Source organism: Oculina patagonica, chromosome 4 (genome assembly GCF_052425735.1).
Source record: "Oculina patagonica isolate OP01 chromosome 4, crgOcupat, whole genome shotgun sequence".
NCBI classification, from domain to species: domain Eukaryota; kingdom Metazoa; phylum Cnidaria; class Anthozoa; order Scleractinia; family Oculinidae; genus Oculina; species Oculina patagonica.
Window position 1 is genome coordinate 63,814,543 of NC_135761.1, and position 23,646 is coordinate 63,838,188.

At 37.1% G+C, this 23,646-nt stretch overlaps 1 protein-coding gene across 2 annotated transcripts; it reads right to left on the bottom strand.

The window, feature by feature from the left end:
- Positions 1-599: 599 nt before the first annotated feature.
- LOC144651097 (uncharacterized) lies at positions 600-22,699 on the bottom strand. Of its 2 annotated transcripts, none has more exons than XM_078510978.1 (14): positions 22,547-22,699; positions 22,213-22,319; positions 21,864-21,958; positions 21,603-21,711; positions 18,169-18,264; positions 17,202-17,256; positions 12,656-12,704; positions 10,192-10,239; positions 8,824-8,914; positions 7,712-7,777; positions 6,799-6,870; positions 5,957-6,277; positions 5,330-5,522; positions 600-4,769 (listed from the first exon to the last, which is right to left on the bottom strand). In XM_078510978.1, the coding sequence occupies exons 1-14, from the start codon at positions 22,566-22,568 to the stop codon at positions 3,088-3,090; spliced, it is 3,006 nt and encodes a 1,001-aa protein (XP_078367104.1). In that variant the 5' UTR covers positions 22,569-22,699; the 3' UTR covers positions 600-3,087. The 2 variants fall into 2 exon arrangements, with proteins under 2 accessions (XP_078367104.1, XP_078367103.1); XM_078510977.1 differs by having other exon boundaries at positions 5,957-6,280.
- Between the last annotated feature and the right edge of the window lie 947 nt (positions 22,700-23,646).

Consider the following 23,646-nt stretch of genomic DNA (forward strand, 5'->3'; position numbering starts at 1 on the left):
GGCCGGTATCCCGCCATCTGCAATAACCCATCTCTCTTTTCTGGTCTGTTCCTCTCGTTTTGCCAGCCAGCCGGGCATTAACATCGCTTATAATGCCCGTGGGCATTACGGAAAATCCAGCCCCGACTCTTATTCAATCACAGTGCGCGTTGTCTTTTAACAACCTCTTACCATATACAGTACTGTAGTGACGAATTATAACGCACGCGACCAACGTTGTAACCTGGGTGGGTGACTGGATGCCCCCTTTTGCAAGACCCCCCGCCCCCGCCTATACAGACGGATAGGCGTAAAAAACGCCTGTTCGCAGGTTGCCTCCGTTACTACTTTGACCGCGCGCAATTCCTTCAACATTTTATAAAGGAAACAGCAAACTTGCTCTGTGAAGTGCCCAATTGTAATAAGAGTGAAATGATGACCAAACCGGCCCGAAACGCGTGATACGGGGTCAGCGTTATCTCCAGTTTTATTCGTGTTTCGCTTTTTGAACAATTCAGAGAAAAAGGTTTTGAATTGCCATCAGATCTCTTCCGATAACACTTACTCAGCTTTATGCGATTGTTTTGTGCTCTGATCAGTGACCACACTTCAAGACAAAGTGGATTACATACTATGAGTTTAATCTTCTGAACTGTTGATACACCAACTTGCAGCAGTGATATACCTGTCTCAAATAATACGCGAACGACAGCTTATTAACCGTCACCACAAAGTGTTGGTGAATTTTGTCATAAAATATCAAACAGTATGTTTAAAAATATATACACCACTGATAGTGCGCGCGTACAGACTGGAAAAAACATTTTGTTAAACATACATGATATAAACTTCAGTATTTTACTATATCTTGATAAAACCCAAGGCCATTTTTCACTACAGCCTTTTTTATTCCTTTAGACAAGCCTTCACTACTGTGATTATAAAATTTCCTATACTTGTTTAGAAATAGCAGGTCCAGTCCTGGATTGAAAGAATGAGGATTCGCATGTGTGATTACTTAAATTTATTTGGTTTAACGTGTGTCTGCCGGGGGATAATACTAGAGAACTCTAACGAAAAGCTTAAAATTAAAAATCCTGCCTAGCATTGGCACACTCGACGCTAAGAACTACCTAGCGATTAAAACAATTCGCCATTCGCGATAAATGAAACGGATCGGAAATGATTGGAGAATTCTCGTTTTCTCCGATAATTTCCCACGAACAGTCAACCGTTAATGTGAGAATTTTTTTCTATGAATTCTTTTCCAAGAACGTTAATTGATGTGCTCCTGACTAAGTACTGCAGTTCTATTTTTTCACACTGTACAAATGTTCATGAACACTGAATTCACTTAGGTATTCGTGTAATTAACAAAACTATAGAGTATATGAAAAGAACTCCTTCACTTCTAGCGAAAACGCACTAACGCTGTGTTTAATTGAATCTGTTCACTACAGAACTTGTTAAATGTCTTGGTAAGAATTTCTAAAGAGGAAAAGTTCGCAACAGTATTTTCAAACTATACCACATGCGATAGGACACGCGATTCATCGAATCAATTTCTCTTACGGCAGAGAGCTTGAATGAAGGAGTTCGCTTCACAACGTTTTCCAAGGTCATTAGCTAGAGTGTGCTCCTAACGAACAGCAACAGCGCGAACGCTTGCTAAAATTTTTTTAAACTTAATTTGCAAATCCCACAAAACCTTTTCTCTGATTGATCTGAGTCCAAAGGTAAGCTAATGCAAAACCAAACATGGTACGAAAATCATTTAAAAATAGGTCGTTACGGTAATTTACTTTACTTTAAATTAACCAAGAGCAAGCTAACCTTGATCTAAGAATCCTTCCTCTTTTCATTGGACAGGAGAAACATCGTCTATAGCTTAAAAAATTATCACCAGGACTGATCTAGTTGTTAGAGCAGGATTAAGCTTATCTATGATAATGGTGCCTGTAATCTATTTTCTTACTTAACGATTTTACTTTACTTCGGTTCAACCCAAAATACCGCTTTTAAAAACTTACGGGTGTAAAACGCACACTTTAATTTAAAATTGGTTAACTATCAATCACTGATTCGTCCAATTAACAGCCGTTATTTGAGGCGTCACGCAACGATTTTTCCATTTTTACCTTGCGTGACTAAACAAATCCTCGTCACGCACCAGCTAGCGCTGAGTTGCTTTTGAATAGTCCAAAACACGACTTGACAAGGTTACGGTGAAAAACCAACGTGTAACAAACTGTGTGAAAAAAAATATGTAACTTGCACGAACGCGAAACAAAACCGAAAAAATACTGCCTCTAGACATAGGGGGCGTCAAATCAAATCCTAAAATAGCTGCAGCGAATAAACGAGTGTGAGCCTATCATTCTAGAGGGCAGCTGAAATATAAAGCCGATTATATTCATTTCTCATGTGTTCAAGACTATGTGTACTTCATTTTAGTTTAAACCATTCTCTAGGACAACAACTACCGAAAACGGTAGTCTTTCTAATTTCTACAAACGGACAATTTCAAAACCATCGACCAGCGGTTGGATTTTAAACTGCTGTAAAACTAAACATGTAAGACATTGCAACAGCTGCTAACCGACTCGTTCAATCCGTTTCAAGTCAGTCAGGTTGAAAGTCAACCGCTGGTCTAAAGTATAAATTGATGCGGTACTAATTAATATGTACTATGTACTTATGGCTTAATGTTGCCGTGGTTACGCTGCCTAACACTGCTGCCTTCTTTGCGAGAGAGTGCCCAGGAAAATACAGCGTTCTTCAAAGCTTCCACTTCAACCCTGCCAGAGAATTAACGGCATCCTTGCCAATGATTCTTGCGTATGCGTATTAAACCGCAAAGTCAGCACGACATTCAACAAATCCGAAGCTGCAAACCGTCATATCCGCTTTCAAATGTCGCTATTGTCAGACAATTTTTGTTCTCATACCGTTGAGCACTTTGTTATTTGATGTCTTTTGAAATATCTTTCTGGAACACAAAACCACTGTTGATATTATTACTCCGTCCTTTACATCACTTATCAAAGCAACACCTCCATGCCACCAAAATTATGGTATATCGAGCATGAAACCAAAGCAAGCATTGGACTAAAGACCCGAGTCCCTATTAGGAGGGTACACGGGTAGAGAGGCCCTTCCCAGGTACATGTTGGGTGTGAGCTGAGAATTGTAAAACGCTCCAGGGTGCTGCATGTGACTAGGATATTGGTACTGTGGCTGTCCGAACATTGCAGGATACTTATTTGAAGGGAAATATAGACCGCTGTACTGAGGCATTGGCTGCTCAGATAACTGCGATGGTGGAATGCTACTCTTATCAAGGGTTGGCTGGCTTGGTGCGGTCAAGCTTTCCACTGAAAACGATTTCGATCCTTGGATGGAAGCTGATGTAGCATATGGACTATGTGGATTATGAGTGGCTTGACCAACTGGTCGCATAAACGGACTCTTGTTAGGTGGCACACTGCTGTAATGAGAAGTCGGTGCATGATCAGTGGGTGAGTGTAAAGGACTGTCGTGATTACCAGCCGCACCAAATGCAGGCGACTTGTTCTCTTCTGGTCTGCGACCATCTAAAGGTGACTGGGCTTGATTATAATTGCCCATCACTGATGGATATGGATTCTGCATGCCGTGTGACAGTGTTTTGCTAGACAGTTCTATAAATCCTGGCCGTGGTTGAGAGTTTAACGGCCTGTCGTCACCTTGCACCACAGCCTGTTGCTGTTGTTGTTGTTGTGCTTGGACAGGATAGTTAGCTAAGCTTGGTCCACTCATGCTGCCTTGAGGATGGGAAGGTGAGAATGGTGGCTTGCTTGGCTCGTTGGGTGACGGACCCGGAAATCTGGGTGTCTGAGGTGTTAATGGAGTGTGCGGCGTGTGAGGTGATCCTGTACTGGTAGGGGATGGTACTGGGCTGTTGCGTGCGTGTCTGGCGTCTGGCGGTCTGCCTCCTGGGTAAGGAGGGGGTGGTGAGCGCACTCCAGCTCCCAGAGGATCTGACGAAGGAGAATTGGCGTTTCCTTGCGACTGAAGGCCTCCAAGATGTCTGGGTCTCTGGAAGTATCCCTGCTGCTGTTGATTTGTTTGCTGACTGAAAGCTGGAAAGTGAGACTGCTGTGCTTGCCCACGCATCTCCTGGGGACGTCTCTCCATATAAGAACCCTGATGTTGCGGCGCACCACCTCGAGGGTACCCACTGTAGGATGAAGACTGTTCTCCTACCCCTCCCTGCTGGTTATAACCACTTCTGGAGTACATTCCATTCACTCCTGCCGCTGTACCCTGACTGTTACCACTGTGTGAGTTTCCAAATAGCAACTGATGAATGTCCTCCATAGCCTGGGACTGAGTCTGCAGGCGCTGCCTGTCCTTGTACAGCGGTTGTTGAGACTGTTGCTGCATGTGGTCCCACTGCGATGAGCTGTAACCCGGCCTGGTGTTTGATTGGCTACCTGGCACCCCAGAGAAGCCTGACATCATGGCATTACCAGATCCCCTCATGGGGTACTGCTGGGGATAAAATGGCTTTTGTTTTCCAAACATGTTCATTGAGTTCGTTTGTTCGATTTTCAGAAACGGCGAGCTTGATGGCTGCGCCCTGTGAAATGCAGTGATGCTTTCCGCTCTACCCATTTGCAAAGCCTCTGCTGCTCTGTTTGCAAGACTGGTTGAAAACACGTAAATCCTGTTCGGTGGTGGAGGCATTTCAACTGGCTTGGGAACTTTTAATTTCTTGCGGCGTCTGGGCCCATCTGAGCCATCAGAATCTAAGAATTGAAAATATATTTTACAATGACTTAATAACTAGTAAGAGTAATTGCATCTTTTCCGTTAGTAAATATATTACAGTTTGCGATGTAAAAGCGATGTAAAATATCAATTGGGCTTAGTAGTCATCAAAGTGTGGCAAATGTGGGCTAGAAGGACTAGCACAGTGGATGCAACAGTTGTCACACAGATAGATGACAAGATTAAAGGAATGCGTCAAAAAATAACTTAAGCTGCACAACAAAACCAACGGCCGTTTTCGCACTAGAGACGGATAAATCGTCTGAGACGGACAAACCATCTGAAACGGACAAATCGTCATCGTCCTAGTGTGAAAACGGAACGGACACGATTTTGGACGTACAATTCGTCTGAATTTTTCCGTCCATTTGGCCGTCTAGGAAGAGGATTTTTTGTGGACAATTGGTCGTCTAGACGGACAAGTCGTCTAAAAGCCGTCTTAACTTCACAATAGGCGAACAAATCGTCAGACGACTTGTCCGTCTTCTTGTGTGGAAACGGCCAATGACTCATTGCAAAGGAGTGAAGCAATATTTACCTAAATCTCTTTCATGATCGTCGTCTGATTCAGAGCCCAGTCCTTCCTCTTCCCACCACTCTTTCTTCTTACTCATTTTTTCACGCATAATAACACAGCGCCGCTTGGTCCTGCTGTCAACACCAGCAGCGCTCATTATTGATTCTTGTTTTTGGATTTCTTCCTCCACACGACGCTCCAATTCTTTGCGTTCCTGCAGTCAAAAATTAATAAATATATCACTTACTACACTTACTAGCCACTTGGGGGTATTGACCAGTGGTTAATTAATTTGCAAGATTAAACACTTCACTGGAAGTTAAAATTTAAACATTAAAAGTCCTTGGAAAATGGTAAGACTATGACTGGTTAAAGTTTTTCTAATAAGTAAACATATTTGACTACAACTACAGTACGCGTTGTTGTATGCAACTCCGGACTTTTTTTTTCACTTTTCTATCAAGACTTTCATTTTTCCATACTTTTCCAGGTCTGGAAAACGGGCTTGCAAATCTCCATACTTTTTCAAGAATTCCAGTCTCTGTACCAACCCTGCACAGTCACATCATTAACATTCATGTTTAATTAGCAATACGCCAGCTTCTTATCCTTGGTCAGTGGTTAACTGATTATTTATCTAGTATCTACCTCGATATCCTTTTCCATTCTCTCCTGTTCATGCTCACTTCTTTTCCTTCTTCTCTCAGTTCGTTCTGGAGCAGGTTTGTGCTGTTCCATGGCCGCCGCACCTTCTCTATTCACCGCCGGTCGGCCTCGTTTCCTCTGTCCTCCCTGTGCATGTAATGGACGCTTTCTCTTCTTCTTTGGCTCAGGAGAGTCTTGCTCTTCCAGCTCAAATTCTTGCTCTGCATCCGAGATTTCTTCCTCTTCTTGATCTTCTTCCACGGTGTCGTCTTCCAGGTCTTCCTCTGTACTGTACTTGTCTTCTGCTTCCTCTAGCTTATTAACCTGCTGACAATAGAAATCAAGGCTTACCTTATTGTTACTAATTTTTAAGCGAGCTTTACTTCACCAAAATGGAGGCAAATTTCGCGAGACTTTAATTTCGTGATTTGACAGAAAAATCGTGTTGAAAGGAAATGAAATAACGATCTGTATTAACAAACAGGTATGCTCAAAATTGGCACTACGGATTTTAAAGCCATATTTTACAACGATAGTGAACAAAGCCTTAACCGAAACAGAACTTTAAAAAGGTTGGTATGTTCGTTTGCGCCAAGAGACAACGTTATAGTACACGGTCAGCATTTGCAGTAGGTATGTCTTGTCTCTGTTTATGATTTAGAAGAAGAGACAGTGAAAATGGAAACTCTCTTTTGCAAAAAGTAAGTCCCACGAAAATGAGTAACAACGAAGTAACTACCGAGTACAATGAAAGTCATACAGCATAAATCAGTTAACTTGTGAACTTAATTTAGTGGCTACAGTTTACTGGCTTGTAGAAGAGAGTTAAGAAGGTTTTTATTCACCTTTGATTTCTCTACTTTTTCTTCCTCTTTTCTCATTGTTGCATTTTTCTCTGCTTTATTTCTGGACGTTGCCTGTAATACAAAAATGATTGATGTGTGTTGGCAACAGTTAATAAGAAATAACTAATCACAAGAGTCCAGGAACAAATACTTCTCATACACTGTTATTAGAGGGGACTGAAGGGGTAAAATGGGATCTAGGATTTGGACCAATTTTCACTGGGAAAATGGGATTTGGGTCACTAAGAGTGGAAATCACCAACAAATAAACAATAGAGACTGGGATTTGGAAAATTGGGAAAACAATAATGTGGGAAATGGGATTTGGGCCAATTTTTACTGGGAAAATGGGATTTGGGTCACAAGAGTGGAAATCACCAACAAATAAACAATAGAGACTGGGATTTGGAAAATTGGGAAAACAATAATGTGGGAAATGGGATTTGGGCCAATTTTTACTGGGAAAATGGGATTTGGGTCACTAAGAGTGGAAATCACCAACAAATAAACAATAGAGACTGGGATTTGGAAAATTGGGAAAACAATAATGTGGGAAATGGGATTTGGGCCAATTTTTACTGGCAAAATGGGATTTGGGTCACTAAGAGTGGAAATCACCAACAAATAAACAATAGAGACTGGGATTTGGAAAATTGGGAAAACAATAGGGTGGGAAATGGGATTTGGGCAAAATTTGGGCTGGGAAATGGGATCAAAAGCAAGCAAGTCCCCAACCATTTAACAAACACAAGTACATCTGTTGCCTTTCCTCTGAGAGGGTTTTGATGAATTATATTCAATTCAATTTTCACAATTAAAAGATCTTTGGAAATCCCCAGGATACGAAAATATAAGTGCCTGGAAACCAGAATATTTTACTAAAAGCCCTCTGTAGTTAATTTCACACACGCACCTTCTGATGTGCCTTTGAGGGTCTCTCCTTTTTTAAAGACTCCAATTCCTTTTCTTTCTCATCTTCCTACAAAATAAAATACATAAAGTACTTTAAACAGTGGATCGGCCTCACAAGACACTTAACAATTGAAACGTTTTTTGGAACCTAAAGGCTCAACAGGCAAGGGAGGTGGCTGAACACCAGTAAACAGCTAGGAGTATCCCCCCTGGCCCCCACTGAATAGATGTCAGTCTATTGCAAGAACCCCCAGGACCCCTTCCCCATGAAATGTTGTCACATTGCCTGCCTTATAGTTTTCAGGTACCCATTAAAACTCCTGGGTGGTGGAGGAAAGCACTGTGAGAGTTTGTCTGTCCAAGAACACAACACAGTGATCCTGGCCATGCTGCTGGCCAGGGCTACAACCTGGACTGCTTGACCAAGAGTCTATCACACCAACCACAACAAAAACCTAATAATTTGAGTTAAATAAAAATACAGTGTACATGTAACTGGAAACTACAGTACACAGATGGAGTACAATGACTTTAGTTTGAAGTCTTACAGTTAACAACATCTAGAACTATGGGTATCTGGTCATTTTGTGATCATGAACTTGCATGAGAGATATGGTTACCGTATTTATTTGATTAAGCGCCCAACCTCGAATAAGCGCCCACCTCGATTAAGCGCCCACCCTGTAGGTAGGAAAAGTTAATAAGCGCCCACCTCGATTAAGCGCCCACCCTGTAGGTAGGAAAAGTTAATAAGCGCCCAGCCTCGATTAAGCGCCCACCTCCCACCCCCCCTTAAAAAATACTGAAATGCACAAGAGGAGTACTTTGATTATTATTGAAATCGACTAACTACTACTAAGAGGCTTCCCCGAAGACCGAGTTTTCTTAGTATTTTACAGACACTTTCAATGAACAGTTGAAATTTTGCTTTGGTACATCTCCACGTTTTCTTACGTTCATTTTATTCACGTTCATTGTTTTGTCGTAAAAAATTTAATAAGCGCCCCGCCTCGAATAAGCTCCCACTCTCAAGGTCCAGAAATTTAATAAGCGCCCAGGGCGCTTAATCTAATAAATACGGTATTACCAAGTCTTGCATTATGTAGTTTGTACCTTAACAGATGGCATCACAGCTGGATAGAGCTCATTCTTCAGGTATTTGTACAGCTTTTTCTCATTACTGTTGCTAGACTTCTGAAATGTACTGTCAACAAACAACATGCATGCATCAATACAACTGAAATAAACAAACAACAAATAATCCAACATGCATTTGCTTTGTAATACCACAACAAACAAATAGCCAAGCATACAACTACAGTAGATGTGACAGTATCCATCAAGAAAATTGCAAAACACGGTCAAACAAACATCCATCAATACAATATCAATAAACAAACACCCATCAAAACACCCAATCTCAAGCTTGGAGAGCTTGGAGAGCTTGTTTTGTATTTTGTTGTTAGAGTATGTTCAGAGTCTTGTGATGACTGTAGAACTTGTTTTTGAGTGTCAGTATGAACCCAAACAGTTCTTTAAATGTAAAATTTCTCTAAAGGACAAGCTCCCCCTTTCTCCTCCACCTAGCATGTGAGAGCATCCCATCGGTTTGTTTGGCTCAAGAAACAAGAGGCACGAGGAGCCAAAAAAAACCGGATGCTCTCACAGGCTACCGTCCGCCCCCAACTGAATAAGATTCCAAAAATAAGTCAACCAGAGAGGGCTTTTGAACAAATAATTTTTATAAGCCAGGCCTTATTATTGGTATTTTATTTCTGAAGTATTAAAATTTTTGAGTGTTTTCTAAGTTCAGGGTTTAGAAGGAGGGTCACCCTACCGTTAAACATGAACTCAAAGGGGGTGGTGATGCTTCCAATTAAACAGGCTTTGATTCTCCTCTGTGGAAATACTTTTTTTGAGATGAATGACAAACCCCACACTCTATTAGATGTTAAGGCTGAACCATTTAAACATCAATTTGGACAAAATAATAACTAGTAATATAAATCCTGCACATCCAAGTCACACATTTTCACATGCACAAAGGTAGAATATGTGGCATACACATCTCTTTTGAATTCTTACAAATTATTCAAAACAATGATATATAACCTTAACAAAACTGACTAGCATCCTTTGTAGCACATTTGTGAACCAAACAAAGTCTCCACTTTTGATGATTAATGATCAATGGTTAGTTGTCATAGTTAAAATTGTAGCAGTCACACTTTTGGTACAGGATCAGTCGCACTGATAAGCCTTGCTTATTGACACTGTGAAGATAACCCACTTGTGTGCGTGCATGCATGAATGAATGAGTGAATGAATCACCACAGTAGTTTTAGATAAAATGACTTGAACACAGAAAATAATAATATTAATTAAGAGCAAAAGTTAAAACTGTTTCAACCCCAAACTTCCTACCCTTTTTGGGCACTAAAAATGAACAAAAATCTTTCAAAAATAAAGATTGGTATTCACCTCAGAAGCTTCTCCCAATCGTCGCAATTTAAACAGACAGTCTCCCAGCTGAAAAATACAATATGCAAAATACCACATCAACTATACAATCAACTCCCAGCAACCATCCTCCTTTACAAGAATTTTTTTATGAGCAGGTGAAGTTTTAAAATGTAGAAAGTTCTGGTTTTGATACCCTGAGTTGTTGTTGTGTTTTGAACATTAAAACACACAAAAAGATGGTGAAACAAAAAGGAAGGAACAAGCCAAACAGTGCTACAACAAATACACTGCTTCATTAAATATGCTTCACATGGCTCCAACATTATACCACCAGCTGGTATGTACAGCTAATTAACATAACAGCTTCATGGTTTATTTAATTTTCTCTAACTTAGCAAATCATAATAATGGAAATTTAATACACAACTTGCCATATATGGTGGAGCTGTTTCCATCTAAGCAAACATTACCTTAGTGTGTTTACATAGCAAAGTGTTAAAATACAATTGAAATGGGTAACTATCTTTGTGATTTATCGCACTTGTGCTTGTGCATGTACACATTTTGGCAACAGAATTATTCTTCAGAGTTGATCATGTTTTTGTTAGCTGTAAGAGATTTCTCACAGATAGCTAAGAGAACAAAACTCGAGCAGATGAAAATTGTTGTGTTTGACATGTTTACATATGTCATGTTCCCCTTAATTTATCCAAACAGCATGTTTGTAATTATCATGCACAGTCAGACAAATATAGATAATTATCAATTCATGACTTCAGGTAGATGATAGAAAATAAAAAATATACCACGTTGGTCAAAGCAAAAATTTCTGAACAAGAAAATACCTAAACTTTTACATTGCTTTGCCATATTCATATTTTTATTGTAGTTGACAAAATACAACAACAAATTAAAAAATATTTTGTGAAAGACCAAGTAGTCAATGTTAACAATTATTTAGAGACACCGCTGATAATGTAACAAGAAAACATTCTCAGTTCAGCATTATTTTGTAAGGTTCCACACTGTTTACTTGTTTCAAATAAACGGAAATACATCTAAAAATACTATTAATAACAAAAAAAGAAAAACGATATAATTATGTGAAGTAAATCATACTACTAAGCTAGGCCCCCTGAACAAGAAAAAGTTTTTAAAGTAACATGATCATGTTTCTATAATTATAAAAGCAGCCTGCAAGTATCCACAGTGTGTGAATATGGCAAGCAGCATAACATCAAAAAGAGCTGTATTCACAGTCAGGTAAATGAGTAAGGTATTTACGGGCGACAAATCTTAATCACAGCCTCTTAAAACTCATTACAGCCAGGCTTCTTTTAGTGACATTAAATGCTACTAACACAGCATTAAAATGTGATTGGTGTCAAACATTCATGACAACGAAGACAATCACCAAAATAATATATACCAGGACAGCAATGTACTCTTGATCTATAAAGGCATCACTTTTACGTCCATGGTTTAAAATACAATTAATAAAGAACCAATTAAGGACAGAAATTATTATTTTATTGCTGCCATGGATAGAACTTAGTTTGAAACAGCACTATCATAAATAAGTAAATAAAAAATAAATCTTTAAGCTTTAGAAAGAATCGAAGTATTCAAAATTTTGTTATTTCTTACCTTAAGTAAATTATAAGTCAATGTATTATTATAAATGGTCAGTTTTAAACTCTAGCTGGGCAGTAATATTAATTTGCACCCTGCATTGAGCACAATAAACTTATCATTCAACATGTGTAATCCACTTGCTGCTCAAAGATAATCAAGTTGAGATAAATATTTTCCGTAAGGGGAAAAAGGCCAAAGAAAAAAAAAACACATGTACAATCTTCTTTAAAATTTAAACAAACCGCAGGAAGCAAATGAGAAACTCTCTTTGCAGACCTCTCAAGTCTCACGGTTTTGTCGTGAGACTCACGGTTTTCACTTCAATCTCACGATGAGAAACAGAAATCTCACGGTAAACAAAGTAACAAGTCATTTGATCAGCGCCTGGTTTTAGGCCTCTTTTAGTTATTTTTGTTCGTCAGTTGATCAATCTCCCGGTTTTTACTGAAATCTCCAGATTTTTTGACCTCAATCTCCAGATTTCCAGTGCTTTGAGGTTGAGAGGTCTGCTTTGCGAGAATGATTTAGTGTTAAGTTTCTTGTACGGTAAATTATGGATGATCTGAGAGGAAAAACAATTTTGTTCGAGAAATACACATAACAATTTAATGTCTGCTGAGCAGAGTTCATCTGTCGCTGTGTTTTAGCGTGTCTGGTGTCCCAAGTAATCACACCTAACTTATGGCATGTACATGTAAACTTTGACTTCTTTTTAATTTTCTTGTGCAGTTTTGCATCCAAATGTGATTGCTCAACATCCAAATGTTGCAGGGTTTTGGCTCTCTGTTTTTTTTTTTCTTAGAGCATAGTCATTATTTCATTAACTCAAGGCTACATGATCACTCACCCTGTTCTGCGTCCCTTCTTTCCCACAGTTTCACGGTAAAGTCTCAAATCTGGTGAAATAAAAGCATGGAAACAACAGTTAACAAGTGTTACAAGTTAAGGAAAGTATCCAAATTGCTGGACTATTAAGAATGGAAGTGGCAAGTCTAAAGAGCACATGTTTTATTTGTCATTGAGTGAATATCATATGCATAAAGAGGTAAATAGTTGAAACTTGAAGAAAATTTATTTCAGATCATTTTTAAGGTACATCACTACTTTTGGGGTGCAACATGGTTGTTGTAGCTTAATTGGACATAAAGATATTACTCTCATCAATGCTGGCAGAACACAAAAATATTTAATATTTCCTGCATGTAACATTAATAAAATAGTTAGTTTGCGCACAGTTGACTCAATCAGGCAACAAGTAAATGGTCTTAAAAAGGTTGATACCACTCGATAAAATGTATACTATGTGACCAGCAAAAAGTACCAATTGAAAACCATCTAATCATACAGGATTAGTCAAATACTGTCCTATACAGCCCAAGGCAAGTAAAAAAGTAACTTTGCAAGTGCTTTATTCTTTGGCTAAGCCCACCACTTGCTTTCTACATTCTCCTGACTTAAACCAAATGATATTTGAATGACAAATGATGTTGACGCTATACTTTTACAAGCCAGAATTTTGTTGTCTTAGAAACAAAGTTCTCTAACTATACGGAGTACAAGAGTATAATCCATTTATATAAAATTATTTGCAAAATATAGTTTATTACAAGTTTGTTTCTTTAATCTTTAAGTCTTAATTTGTTTTCACTTGAAGTTACTAATTTAGTTATTTCAAGTGAAAACAAATAAAGAATTAGAGATTAAAGAGATAAACTTTAAACAATTTTTATTTTTCAATATCGTAATCTCTTAAGGAATTATTAACTTTTGTATCTCGCGTAAGAACTTGGATAAAAGTTGCATGTTTAGACTTCCCGTTGTCTAATATAACTCATAGCTGCCAGTTTGAAATAATTATATTAAAAAAAATTACAGCAACACAACTCTTGCAAACAACATAGCAATGTGATAGCATTATCCGCTTAGGCCAGTCCATTTTTGTGGGCATAAAACCATTATCTGCGTATAAACAAGCACTTAAGGACATATTCTTAAATAGAAACGTCTCAACACAGTTTTCAGAAATTGTACTAAAGGATAAAATTAACATTTGAATGCTTATAATGTCATGGTTAATGGTTTGTAGTTGCAAGAATATTAGAAAGCGTTATGATATTAACATAACCAACATTGTTATAGTTAAATACTGCTGTCTGGGAGAGATAATGCCAACAGGTTAGTAAGTCAAGCATGTTACAAAATTATTTGAATACAAACTGAAGTTATACAGGAAATTGAACTATCACAAAAGCACACAGTTAACAAATCAAACTCCCCAGCCTCTGAAAGGTTAGCACATTACAATACACTGATGTATATTAATTTTTATGATAATACATTATGAGTGGGTAGAAACTAGTGGGTTCAATGATGTATACAGTAAAATATATCAACTAGATACTACGGATGAATTATTTTATTTTAAAATGAAAGTTACTGTGTGGATGTAACTCTTGTAGCAAGTGATGGTTGGACAACATTTACTATTATTCCATTGAGTATATATAAGTAATTATGAGATGATCCACTTTTAACAAGAACTGCTCTTCTACAAACACACGACACAATGAGACAAGAATACCTGTACATGTCACAAATGACAAATTTGAGATCAAAATATTTCTCAATTTTCAACCCAATTCCACTTCTAGAATCTTTCAAAACAGAAATGGTGCTGTGGATTTACATTTGGTAAGCTCTACAAACGTAAACAATACATGCTTGGCTGGTCACAGAGCTGTGGCTGTTATAAATATTCAAACTTCTGGCAGGATTCTAAAAAGGCTTTTTTGTGGCTAGACAAAGAGTGTCAGTTTTGATTCACACCAGCTAAGACTTCATTTTGTGTTACCTTTTAAAAGATCTACTTTATAGGAGCTAAAATTCCCCAAACCGCCCTAAATCCAACCTCAAACATAGTAAATCAAGTTAAGTTTAGATTATGCTAAATTAAAAATATATATATACTACAAGCGTTGTACAGGATCTATATGGGTCAGTGTAAATCCAGCAAACCTCAAAGTGAATAAATCTTAATTTCCAAAGAAGATATTTATACCTACATTTTAGAGCAGAGTCAAAGACTAGAGTGAAAATAATCCAACTGAAAAAGCCATGAGCTTCTTGCCTCAAGACGACTTTTTAAAACATATGCAAAACATGCAAGCCCCATGAAACATTTATTCCTTTCTCTTGTTTGTTCTGACATGTGACTAAGCCTAATTGCATTTTCCTTGTAACCATACAATAGCTTTTTAATTTGAATCTTGTCAACAACCTTGGGGAACAATGTGGCTGCTTAGAGCTCATTGGAACACAGCAAAAAACGGAGTGTAAACACTCACTGCTCTCAGGAATCAAGCCTTGTGATTGGATCCTCAATTTACCTGTCACCTGCTGCACAAAAATGGCTCCATTCATTGGAGCCACAATATCAACAAAGACTATAAAAACACCAAATTTATGCAAATTGGATTTCTTAAATGCATGACAAATTTCCATGACAAAGGTTATTCACAGAGTGTTTGGCAGAAGCAAACAATGGCTTGAAAAGCATCTCAACAAAAGCAAGAAATATAGAATGGAAAGAACAAAAAAAGATTTGAAATTTCTGCTTTCTTTCTAAAGGCCAAAATCCGATGAGTGACTGAAACTAAGAAAATTTAAAATTGTGCTACAAAGATCTACACTTATATATCTATTAAATTTCCCATTGTGAAACTAAACTAAATGACATTTTTCTGCCACCTTTAGATATTTGAATTTTACTGAGTTTGTGAATTGAAGATTTCTAAAATATAAGATAAAACAAAGGATTAAACTACTATAAGAAACACTCAGGTAATTTGTCCTTAAACAAAATAATGTATTAACATTGTTTGAAAACACACACTAAAAATACTAATTATTTTAATAATCTATAGCCATCCAAGCAGACTGCTGTTTCTAAACAAAAACACACTGAGTACTGCGAATACAGCTTTAAAGAGAAAATAAACATAACTGTCATATTATAAACAAAAATTTGGCAAAAACAACTTCCAGATTAAAACTGTTAACTTTGAAGAAAGTAAATTATTTTTACTTTTGATCAATAATAGAATGAAACAAAACTCTGTTAACAATAGATTTTAGTTCAATTGTCTCTGTACAAAATGAAACTTTATAAAAGTCTAAAAATTATTTCCGAACACATTTAAAACACTAAATGAACATAAAACATAAGATATTTTTAACTGGTAAAAAAGCAACATTGATTATTGGTTCAATATATACAATGTAGACATGAGATGTATGATGTTAGTGTGTTGGTATAAAACTATGCCATACTACAAAACATGTTAAATTATTTCAAAATAACTTTTGACTTGTGGGGTATGTGAAAGGGAATATATCTTGATTAAATGTCCAGCAGCTGGAAACCAACTTACTTTTAACAAGCTAAGACAACAAAGAACCCCTGGAAAATGATCCCAATTAAGTATCATGCCTTGAATTTAATCGCATTTTAGTCTACAGAATGTTCTATGGTAAGAAGACAATAATTGTCCCAAGCTGCACAACATCTATACGTCACTTAGTAAATGCATCAGTGCACGTCTTTTAATTCTGTCTGTTGATCAATATAAATGTTGTTCAAATGTTTTCGAAAACATGCACTGGTAACTGACTTACTCACGTAATTAACAGATGAGAGTAATACTGTTCAAGACAGTGTTTTAACATAACCATTAGTGACAGCAAACTTTATTTGAACATGTGACAGTTAATTCCTTATAAAACAAAACTAAACAAAAAATAGTCACTTACAAGTAAAAAGCTACAACATTTTAGCACTCATCGGGTTCTACCGATCCTACTTTTCTCAGTTCAATTTAAAAAGGGTTTTTAACAAGCTTGTTTCCTAAAAGCCTGGGTGACCTGCTGCATATTATATATATGTACTGTTGCTCTTTGTCTTGGTGGTGATAAAATATGTTAATTTCGGTAACTGATAGATTACAAATAAGAACGCATTGTTATTTATGTTTATTTCCAAGGACCTGGTATTAAACTGTAAAAATAATATTTAATTTATATATAAATCATTGGATGTGGTGGAAAAAAATTCTTCTAAAACATAACAACATGCAAACTCAGACTTCCTTCACCTTTGTTTAGTCTACAACATATGACATATCTAATTATACGAGTCTGCACAGCTATGTTGCAGCCTTGACTGGACTGTTATAACCTTTTGCATCTACAAACAAAAACTTTTTAAAACAGACACACTAACTGCACTGTTTGACTACAAAACAATGGCACTGTAAAGGCTATCCCGTGTCCAATCTGATGGGAATACATGCAATTAAACTGACAGCAACTTCAACTGTTCAAAGCAATGTACCTACCATCAAAATACCAATAAATGTTATTGCCGGAATCACGGCCAATAGGCTTCACTCTCTACCAAAACAAGATCACATTAAAAGCAATACAATTAATATAAATGTTTTATCTTTGAATAGTACAGCTAATGCTAATTTCTTACTTTTGATGAAATTTTTCTGGCTTAATCCAAATATTGACTTGAAATAATTAAATAAGTTGTATTTATTCTGACCAACTTTGAGGGGTTTTCAATTGAGTGTCATTTTAGCAAAATCCGTGAGTAATCACTCTAATCCAATCAAAACTCGAAGCAAATACACGTGGCTGACAGGGAGTGTGGGGAAATGTGTGTGGGCAAGTCGTGCTTGGTTTTGTCTTTACTTGATTAATTGAGAAAGTGGCGCAAGTCTTTCATCACAGTGTTGCAAATATGCAAAACCAAAGAAAACACAACGAAAGTGAAAACCGCTCAGTGAAAACCGCTCTATATATATGCCAATAAATCACTAATATTCCTAAGCACATGCGGAAATCACTATGAGAATTCAAAGCAAAACACAAGTACTGTTGCAAGATGCATAATTTGCATCATTATCAGACAACTTCAATATTTTTTTACTTAACTAAATTTTCAAGATTTGGCAAAATTCTTTAATATATAAATAATACTTGGTATGGGGCTTTGGGGAATAAAACAAAAGAAACTATTATTTATTCACCCCTCAATCTTGATGTGATGTCTTTTGTTTCATATTCACCCTACAGAACTTGGAGCCATATAATTACAATTTTAACGTTTTGAAATAGGTTAATGTCTTCGGTCTTTGTATTCTAGACACCCATCAAAACTTTAGTTAGCATTTTTTTATTATTGACATTTAACTTTGTTCGCAATCTTCAAACAAAATCCCTAACCCGCTGATTTTAAAATTATGTGCACAGGCTTCTGGTCTCAAAAGACAAAAAAGTCCAACCAAGGAAACTTACCGAAGAGTTTGGATTTAAAAAGTCCTTGACAAATTCTTTCAATTCTTCATCTTTGCCCTCTGCCAAATAATCTATCAACTGCTTTAACAGCAATACCTACAGTAAGAAAACGATTAAAACATAATTCAACTGAAGGCAATACATTTGTTTCAGAGAGCACTAAAAACTCATCCTGTCAATCACAAACCCTCCCTCAAAAAAAAAATTTTTTTTTTATTATAAAAAAATAAAATCACCACCCTTTTTTATTTTTTATTACCGCCCCCCCACCCCCCTCACCCCCCACCTTTTTAATGTTGGTGGGAAGGCCCCCTTCCTTCTTTTTTCTTTCCTTTACAGATGTGATGGAAATCGCATCAGAAATTTGCAAGAATGGAAATGATTTTGATAAGTTTTATTTTAAATTGAAAAAAAAAGGATGGGATTTTTTTTTTTGGTAAAAAAATGAAAGGGAGAAAACCCGAGCTTTTTAGAGACCACATATTTTTTTCCATTTTTCCCTTGTTCAAGCGATGGTTCGAGGTGAGTTAGATAGTGAAGTCCAAGACCTACTTCCTTCCAATTATTAATTCTGTCAACATGGCTTTCCCATGTCTAAAAAGCAAGAAGTTTGCAAGTAACACATGTATCCCTACAATGCAGCATAAGGAAATTGATGAAGAATAGGATACATGCGATGTGTCAAGTGATTATTGCCTTGAAAAAAAAGAATTCTTGCTCAAAGACAAAACAATCAACTGGCCACCACTTGCGACAACAGGAGCAGGGACAAGTGTTATGCAGGCTGGTATTTGTGAGTGTTTGGAAATCATCCTTCTTGTTGTTTTCTTGCTGAGAGGCCTATACCTGGTTTGAATTTGACTAAAGATATTAACAACTGTTGGTCTGGCTAAACATTTTGAAAAGCGACAACAAATGGTTGATGGATGATGAAGTCCCTCTTTGAATCTGCAGAAACACAAGGGAATGCCCAAAATTGGAGAATGAGACATAGGCATGATGTTTGAAATTTTGGAAACACTGGTCACATGTGACGTAGTTTGGCTGTAAGAGTCCTGTCGTTATGTGGGTTTGGGTTTTTCTATGGGTTGTTTGGTTTTCCTCCCTCCACCAAAACCAACACTTGTAAATTACAATTCAATAATCTGAGGGCCACAGGTTTGTCAGTTGCAATATAGCCCTCATTAAACTAAGTCAATTTATTAATTTCTTTCATTCAATAGGGGAAGACTAATTCGTTCATTGTCATTGCCTACATTATGTGGTCACTTGTGAGAATTTTACTTTTTGGGCATTTTATTGTGTCACTTTTATGGTTCATTTAACAAATAGATTCCATTTTGCTGTGCTTCCGTTCAGTTATAGATCACAGATGACGTCAAAATGTGGTATGAACAAAAGAAGTGGCCCACGAGCCGAAGGCGAGTGGGTCACTGATGTTCATACCACATTTTGACGTCATCTGTGATCTATAACTGAACAGACCCACGGCAAAATGGAATCTATTTGTTTTATATAATAACACAAGACTTCAGCGCACTTCAGTGTGAGCAATGCCGCCGTACCGATGAGCTAAGTTGTTTTGATTTCACTATTAAGTTTTCGTTAACACGAAGCACTGTTAATCCGATTGAATAAACAGAAAAATGGTCAATTGAAAGTCAATGAAAAAACTAACCTTTATTCCGATTTGGAAAGTTGTTCAAATCTGTAAGCATTAACCGAAGCGTTCAACCGCAATTCGTTTGTTTCCTGTGGCGTCGTCCAACTGTACAACATCGGTCAAACTTTCATACAGATTTCGGATAATTTTTCGAATAATTCACTGTCTTCTTCAAGCTTGTTTCACCCCAGTTAAATGCTTCGAAAGGTGAACGATGCTTGGCATATTGTTTCTCACTGAAGATTTGTAATTAAGCTGAACTTTTTTGCTTTGTTGTGGCCCGGTAAGTTTGAAAAACTTTGCCGACAACTCTGATTTGGACTATGAACTCTGATCACGCGCGTGAGTCACACCACAGCGTGACGTCAACTATGTGTCTGTACTCTAATAGATCATAAGTAAGAACCAATCAAAATGCGCGTAGAATTCAGGTTATTATAAAAAAGATTATAGACCAGTTGTGTGTGAGAAATAAAAGATTATAGACCATAGTAAAATTTAGTAGGTTTTTTATGCACAATAACACAGAATATTTTTCTGCAAATTAGATGGAAAAACAATATAAAACATGCATTTTGTGACAGCTTGTAAGATCGCAGTTTTTTCACTTGAAGCCACCGAATGCGTGGGAAATTTTGTTTTAAATGTTCCAGCTGACGTTTTGTAACTCGCAGGATTCTGTGTTTTTGGAAAATTCACAACAATTTTGAAGTTTTCCAACATTCGCCTTTTGTTGCATAACAGGTTTAATGGTCTACACTCTCATCGACCATAAATTTGGACCAATGAGCGCACAAGAATTCTCTCAGTTAATGTATAAAAGCATTTTGAACGTGTGTGGTACAAAAGACCTGGTCACTAAGCTACAGAAAATGATGCAATGAAGGCTTTTTAACATAAATTTAACATGCTCTGAATGAGGACTCAAAAATTATCTGGTTCTTCCCTTTTACGGAAAATTTTTAGCAGTCAACTTGAACTCGTACAGTTCTTGAAGGGAAAAACAACATTGTAAACAATTGTAATCCAATCAGGGATTATGAGTGAATAACAAAAATATTTAGAAAATAAAGCACTTGCAAGATTATAGTAATTTCTATATTTTAAAAATATGTTCTTCCTTTCACAGTCTTCACTTCAAATACAATTTTATGTAACATGAAGTTTTAATAGATAAGCAATCCACTATTATACTAACGATATCAAAACACTGCAACAGACAATACTATAATATACCAACAATGACAACATAATCAGGACAAGTACAAGATAACAAAAAATAAAGTGCAACAAACGAACAAAAAAAGGTTACATTGGCACTTTACATTCACATTAGCTTGAAGCTTATTTTATTTTCAGCTAATTTGTTATATCCAATTGCATGGGCTTTAGGATTATCACTTTTTGCACTTGACCTTTATTAAAATGATACGTTGTCTAACAGTTACATATAAGCTCGACATTTTAAAATTAAAATAACAGATGAAAATATTTTACGGGGATGAAAAAAAATAAATGAAAATGACTCGGGCGATTTGCGACGAGCGCCATTTTGCATTCAAACTGCACACTCGCTCGATTAAAATCGCATTTAGCTGAAACGTGTGGCAGCGAATTTCGTGTCCTTGTACAATTTGCGAAAATAATTAGTTTAAATCTGTTAACAGTATTTAGCCTATCAACCTCAGAACGTCCAAAGGATGTCAAACAAAACGCCCACATCGAAAGTCGTTAATGTGAAAAACCAACTCGAAAAAAAAATAACACTGACCCGATCTTCTGGGCTGAATTCTTTATAATGTTTTCCTTCCTCGAAAGGACACCATTCTGAAGACCTTTTCTCCAACTCTTCTTTAAAGGCTTCCTGCCATGTCGTTGTCCTTTAGGGGAAGAGAATTGCAGCACAATTAAAAACGGCCAGTTTAACAAAAACACACAACTGTGTACATGAATCATATCAGCTGAGGTTTTTATTGAACGCCATTATAAGCGCTTCCGTTATCAACGTAAAACACACAAATACTTCACTCACTTTATATCCCGTTTGGGGAGTAGGATTCGTAGCAGTTCTACGAATATTCCAGACAGGGCCGAGTTCTGGGACTCCAAGAAGGCTTTCTCTAATTCCTGTTAAGCAAGACAACCCGTCAACACAATTCAACAGCAGGAATTAGAAATCAACCGTTCAAGATAACGTAAACTCAAGTACAAGCAGCAAACGGACAACTCGTAAATTGGAGCTTAAGTTTAATCAACAACCATGATACAAATCTCGCTTAAAATTCATACAAAGAATAAAACTACAAGAAAAAATGCAGGATTAAACGAGTTCGATAGGATTAAGTGTTTTCCTTGCAACAAACTATCGTTTTAATGCGCACCTCGACTGTGAAGCGGACGAAACCAAACTTCCCCTGGAATACCCGCAGGAACTGGGAAACAAAAACAAATTCCCACATCGAGCGCATTCCATTTGTCGACAAAGCACCTAGAAAATTAAAAGAACACAAAAGCAATGACTAATTTCAGTTTTTAATCGAAATCTTCCGCAAAACGCTGAAGAATTGAAATCTACAGCGTGTGACAAGTTGAAATTTGAGTTCACGCGATGACAGCCCACCATTAGTCACAACCAGGCACAATCGCGTGATAAAGCGTCAAAGCGACGAACGGCTCCAAGACAGGCATAAAAGGTGCAAAACTATCAGAAATTACCTTGTTTGTGACGTCTCCGCATCTTCAAAAAGACGCCTCAGGTTTGTAAAAAGTCAGAAATTTTCATGTTAGTTTGCAGGAACTCGAGCACTTCTCACCTTACTCCGCCTCACTTTCGTCCTTCAAAACAAAAACGTCATGTTTGGCCACGTGATAAGTTTGTCAATCAAACGAGTGTTGTTATAGTAACCACTCTTCAAGGGGCGTAAGTGGGTTCGCAACGTGAGAAGTGAATGACCTTTTTCAGCCTTTTCCGTTTTGGCAAAAAAGCATTCCAAAGATTGAAATTACAAGAGGAAATCGTAGTCTTTGTAGTTGTGTGAATTAGCATCCCTAGAAAGCTTCTCGTAAAAAAGTTTTATGTTATCCAGCAGCGTTGCAAGTCATTAAATTGGGACATATTTGCATATTTAATTTGGGATTCGACTTATTTTACATCCATTTTATTCCAAGAAACAGGTAAATAAATAACAGGAACATAGCATTCTAGGAAGTAAAGCAACTATAGAAACTGAAAGTAATTTGCCTCAGTGATTAAATCAATTAAAATAGAAAATATCGCTGAATTCTGCGATCACTTCCTGGAGCTTTCCGGCAAAGAAACTTTTTACCAACTGAATTGTAATAACATGTTGTTGTTGTGTCATTGATTCTTACTTTTAAACAGGTGTATAAAGCTTTCTGCGCAGTGAAAATTATAGATTTCTATCTTATGCTTTCGAAAACGAGCGTGGTTACAAAGGCCGTGTTCTGTATGTTAAAATCTATCGTTCTAGCTGGTAGGGTTTTACGTGTCGTACTAAAATAAAACAGCGTTTTCGGTCAACATTTTCAACAGGCATCAAACTCGGCTGACTTGGTTGAATTTTTCTGTAACGGTTGAACAGTACATTTCCTGATCATCCAGTTTCTGCCAAAACAACAGAAAACAGGTTTTTTCCCTAAACACAAATGAAAAAACTCGACCAACAGCAGCCCCATAAACCAACCGGAAACTACGGTTGACTTGATCCAGTAAAACACGTTATTCCTGTTTGATAAAGGCTACTGCGCGCGCGTGGACAGGAATGGCAAAATTAGCTCATATTCCTTAAAAAAAT